The sequence below is a fragment of the Salvelinus sp. IW2-2015 genome, linkage group LG27, assembly GCF_002910315.2.
Source record: "Salvelinus sp. IW2-2015 linkage group LG27, ASM291031v2, whole genome shotgun sequence".
NCBI lineage: Eukaryota > Metazoa > Chordata > Actinopteri > Salmoniformes > Salmonidae > Salvelinus > Salvelinus sp. IW2-2015.
The window spans coordinates 5263925-5269418 of record NC_036867.1 but is presented as its reverse complement, the minus strand read 5'-3'; the positions used below and the strand labels follow the sequence as shown (position 1 = coordinate 5269418).

Here is a 5494-nt window from a genome sequence, read left to right as displayed (position 1 = left end):
CTGCTGCTCCAGTAGTTTCTGAAAGGAGGGCTCGTCTCATCAGCTATTGTGCTCTCAGCAGTCTCTGAGGATTCTTCTTCATCAGCTATTGTGCTCTCCAGTAGTTTCTGAAAGGAGGACTCGTCTTCATCAGCTATTGTGCTCTCAGTAGTTTCATCTCTCTCTTTAGGACTCGTCTTCATCTGGAAGACGACTAGTGACCACTAGTCCCTCATAGATATCTTCGCTTATTTTCTCCATATACTGGGGTCCTGGATTGTCACATTCGATTCAAATTGATTGATGATGTATGTTTGGCACTTTTAGTGAACACAGTGTTAATACAGTGTTCATTAAACAGATTTTTATATCAATGTTTTCTTCGACACCCAGGTGTATGTGCAACATTGACTGCAGTGGCCATAATGACAACCCGGTGTGTGGAACAGACGGAAAATCTTACATTACCCCCTGTCACGTAAGAGAGGCTTCGTGCTTGAAGCAGGTGAAGATTGACGTGAAGCATCTAGGGAGGTGTCCAGGTAATGCCATGTTCTAACATCAAAATGTCATTTGGAAACATGTAATTTTGTGCCCCATGTCCTGTATTTACACTGCATTGTGGGAAAAAACTATGGATTGTGGTTTTCGATGGATTTGATTTATTATTCACAATCTCAAGGAAGGAAAATAAATCACAATTTTATATTTGACTGAGATTTTTGGTGTAGAGATGAGGGGATCCTGCTGTAATGCGACATCCTACTTAATAGTTGAATACAATGTCTTAGATATTCATGTGCATGGGTTCCTGGTGCCAGTCCTGATATTCCTGATATGTGCTGTTTATATAAGCATCCCACCCACCAGTCTTGACTTTCCTCTAAATCTTTATCACTTTATCCTGCCAGTGACCTATATGATGGCTAGTTCCTGTCAAACTCTGATGTTTATGACGCCCACCCCAATTGGTTGATTGATCCTCACTATGACAATGCCGTGTGCTGTGTGGTGATGACTGAGACTATTAGGTTTGTCCCGACATACAACATCTTTCTACAGCGCATCAAAAKACTTAAGATTCTTCTTTCAAATGCAGACTGCTTTGTGGACATAACCTCAATCTAGATGCACACAATTAGGATTTGRGCCACATTATAATGACCAAGGGGCATCGGGCAACCAGCTGGTCAGATAACTACAAAGATGTTTCTTACCAGAGCATCTGTTTAAAGCCGTTTTWAAAAATGTAATTCTCGATTTGAGGGCGAAGATTTACTACCCCAAATATGTCCCTGTTTTTAAAAACGTCCCACAATCAAGTTCTAAAGTGTAGGGCTAAAAGATCTATTTACATAAATAATCGATATATTTTTTGTTTCACAGAGCATACATTGACCCTAAATATTACATGAACTTGCATACCTTATTCAAAATGCAATAGAATACATCCCAACCTGGAAATCTGAGAACMAGTTATGGATGTTCCAATATTCCTAGAATGGGATTCCTATCATTTCACATTACTAATGTCAGTCGCTCTGGATAAGAGTGTTTATTTGTTACCATAGTGATATTACATTTCTTCTCAGAGAGTAGTTGTTGTGCATGTCCTGAGATGTTTTTTAACAACATTTGTCATGTGACCCTATGTACGTGTCTATCTCTTAAATCAGTTTGGAGGCATTTCTGCTGATGGTGCAGTTGGCCAATTCTTGCAGGAGGGCCATTAAATGTAGTGAAGCATGCCTGTGTGTCACCCTACATCTCAACAGGCCAAATTGCCCTCAAGTTAAACCCAGTCACTCGCCACTTATCTGTCATTTATTTCATTTTGTAATGCAAATGAGCATTGCAAAGGCATGCACGCATTACAATAACTGTCTGTCAGAGTAATGTTACCAACAGCCTCATGCTTCGACTGGCCCAAATAGAAACCCGCCATACCTCTCACATTGTATCTATGGTTATCTTATTGTTATATATCAGAAATGTGCATCCTAAACAGCACCGTCGGTTATTAGTTTGTAATAGAAAATGGTAGGTATCTTGTACAAAATCTACATCATATAACTAACATTCAACTGGTTTGTTGATTAACCAAATGTATTTTAATGAGGCCATGTCAGAATGCTAGTTAACTGCTATTTTTACTTGGGATATTAACTATATTACAGCAGACATAGTATTTATAGTCCATCCTTGAGGTGGAGCTGAAATGTATGTAAAATACTATGACAGCTTTTCCTCTCTAGCAAGCCACCGCTTGCTCCAGAAGTGGGGGCACTTTTCAAGCCATGGTGCGCTCTCTGATAATCAAGCCATGGTGCGCTCTCTGATAATCAAGCCATGGTGCGCTCTCTGATAATCAAGCCACGGTGCGCTCATCTGACTAATCAAGCCACGGTGCGCTCTCTGATAATCAAGCCAGGTGCGCTCGTATCTGATAATCAAGCCACGGTGCGCTCTCTGATAATCAAGCCACGGTGCGGCTCTCTGATAAATCAGCCGGTGCGCTCTCTGATAATCAAGCCATGGTGCGCTCTCTGATAATCAAGCCAGGGTGCGCTCTCTGATAATCAAGCCATGGTGCGCTCTCTGTAATCAAGCCATGGTGCGGCTCTCTGATAATCAAGCCATCGGTGCGCTTCTCTGACTATCAAGCCACGGTGCGCTTCTCTGACTATCAAGCCCACGGTGCGCTCTCTGACTATCAAGCCATGGGCGCTCTCTGACTATCAAGCCATGGTGCGCTCTCTGATAATCAAGCCAGGTGCGCTCTCTGACAATCAAGCCATGGTGCGCTCTCTGACAATCCAAGCCATGCTGCGCCTCTCTGACTGTTCAAGCCATGGTGCGCTCTCTGATATCAAGCATGGTGCGCTCTCTGACTATCAAGCCATGGTGCGCTCTCTGACTATCAAAGCCATGGTGCGCTCTCTGCACTAATCAAGCCATAGCGTGCGCTACTGTCTGATATCAATCAAAGCCATGGTGCACTCTCCTGATAGATCAAGCATGGGTGCACTGCTCGCACTATCAAGCATGGTGCACCTCTGATAATCAAGCCATGGTGCGCTCTCTGACTATCAAGCCATGGTGCGCTCTCTGATAATCAAGCCATGGTGCGCTCTCTGATAATCGTATAATCCTTGTGATTAGGGCTCTCTTAGAACATGGAGCTTGAACACTATTTCCCTGGAGTCCCTCCAATTCGATTTCTTTTCAACTTCTTACAGTTGAAAAACTATTTTTAAGCAACCTCTAGCCTAATGAATTCTTTCACATTTTAAAATGCTGCTGTCTGTAGCTACTGAAAGGATGGCTCGCTCAGAAAATAATTTTTGAACCGATTTGCAATATTGGGAAATTTCTGTCTTGCACTCAAAAATATTTATGTTTTTTTTTCAGAAAAAGGGAAGAAGAAAAACGAAGACGATGGTAGCAACAGCAAGACTGATCTTTTTGGTATGGCTGCTCCCTTTTACCACACTCTGTTATGTTGTTATGGTAGTTGATTTACCTCAGACCATGGTTCATGTTGTCTATATGGAAATAATACTGTTATACTATTACATATCTGCAAAGCATATTTCTGCTCTGTCATGTCAGTTATATTTGATTTGCAACTGAGGACAAGGCCTAGCTCGCTCTTTAATATTTATATCATCCATATTACTATTTGTGATTTTCTGTATACCTTTAAAGACACGGTAGACATAGGGGAGGATAGCGCTTATGGAGGGATCCCCACCCTCTGCACAGAGGACTACGCCAACTTCTGTGAACATGGCCAATGTGAAATGAAGTATAGCATCCCCACCTGCCGGTAAGATAACATGGTGTCCTTTTGTCTTACATACCTGCGTATGCTATGTTTCATCTCTTTTTGACCTAATTCATAGATAATTATTGTGTAATTACCATCTCACCATGTAATTTCTTAGTAAACACCTGGTMATTTCTGTATCATGAAATGAAGTGCTAGYGGTTTGGTTGTCTCCCCAGGTGTGACTCGGGCTACACTGGCCAGCAGTGTGATGAAATCCAAGACTTCAACATCCTGTACGTGGTGCCCAGTGGACAGAAACTCCACTACGTTCTCATAGCAGCCGTCATCGGAGCCGTACAGATCGCCATCATTGTCGCTGTTGTCATGTGTTTCACAAGGTGGGTGTGCTCTCCAAAGTGACCTATCTGATCTTATTAGCACATTTCTGATAAGCAGATTTAAATATTCTGTATTTTATAAGCTGTGTATTGTAAACAACATACAGTAGCRTAAATGAGCAAGACTTATGGAAGATTCTATTCCAAATGTGACAATGTGTGTCATTTGACAAAATAAGGTTACTCTATGAAAGGTGTATACTTAGCTATACACATTTTTACAATCGTAAATGATTTCATATTTTTCAAACTAATTTCTAAAGTGCTGAGTAATGTGTTTTGTGAGGCAGTCAAAAATGAGAGATTGATGTTATTCCATTGTCTTTTGTTTAATAGGAGGTGTCCCAAAACCCAGAGGGGACGAAGACAACAGCAACACCTTGGACACTTTCCCTCTGGGACTTCATCCAGGATGATGTAGCAGTTTTTTTGTGTGCATTTTTGCACCATATGGATCACATTTTGTTTTGTCTCCTTTATTTTGAGTGGATGTTTATTTATTTATTTTCTCTAATGAGGCCTTAGTTTTCTCTCCCTTCTGGACATATGCAGCTCTTGCTGCTTTTTTTCAGACTGCTGCATTATTTATTTTTTCCTACGGGCAGAAAACGGACAGCCATTCTACTCTGATCATCCATTGTTTGCAAGGTGGTATTGGTATATTTAGGCACACAAACCTTGGATACCTAGGGTCTGGATCTCTGACTTTCTCTCAGTACCTTTTCTTTTCTTTTTTTAACGAAATACAACTATATACCAAATGCAGTTTTCTATAAATGAGGTAAAAGCTGATGTGTACAGTTTGTTTTGGTTACTTTTCAATATACCATTCCGGGGATGGAACAATTTTTTTGACTAGGTACTAATTTAAATGTTTTTATATATAATTTTTTTTTCTATGTTCTAATGTTGTTTGTATTAATGCTAATGAAATAGTTGCATATAGCATGAGCTGTGAATGTGTTTAGTGATGTAGTTTTAGTAGTATTAAATTATCTGTATTTCAAACACTCGTGTTGCCTTCATATTATTATGACTAGTTCAATGACGGAGCCGAAATAATTGATCACAATGTTAAAGTTGTTATGGAAGAAAAGGCCTATTCATATGATGTTATTGTAAAAAATAAATGCACTGATTTTAATGCAGTTCTTGATTTACTTTGTTAAATCAAAAAATCGATAACATTGTATAACATTTGGAATCAAACAGGTATTTTATCAGACAGCATTATTGCAGTTTTGTTTTCCCTGGACAAGTCACATGGCTGGGAAAGACTCTGAGCCCTAGTTATAAAACTGCATGTACAGTGCCTATCAGAAAGTATTCACATCCCTTGACTTGT

At 40.1% G+C, this 5494-nt stretch overlaps 1 protein-coding gene across 1 annotated transcript in view; it reads left to right on the top strand.

The window, feature by feature from the left end:
• Nucleotides 1-4779, top strand: part of LOC111953634 (tomoregulin-1) — a 13130-nt gene extending 8351 nt beyond the window's left edge. Inside the window, exons 6-10 of the mRNA XM_023973037.2 lie at nt 373-521; nt 3391-3447; nt 3688-3808; nt 3988-4149; nt 4486-4779. Of these exons, the coding sequence (XP_023828805.1) occupies nt 373-521; nt 3391-3447; nt 3688-3808; nt 3988-4149; nt 4486-4570 (574 nt within the window). The 3' untranslated portion in view covers nt 4571-4779. The remainder of the gene's footprint in view (nt 1-372; nt 522-3390; nt 3448-3687; nt 3809-3987; nt 4150-4485) is intronic.
• Nucleotides 4780-5494: the final 715 nt, after the last annotated feature.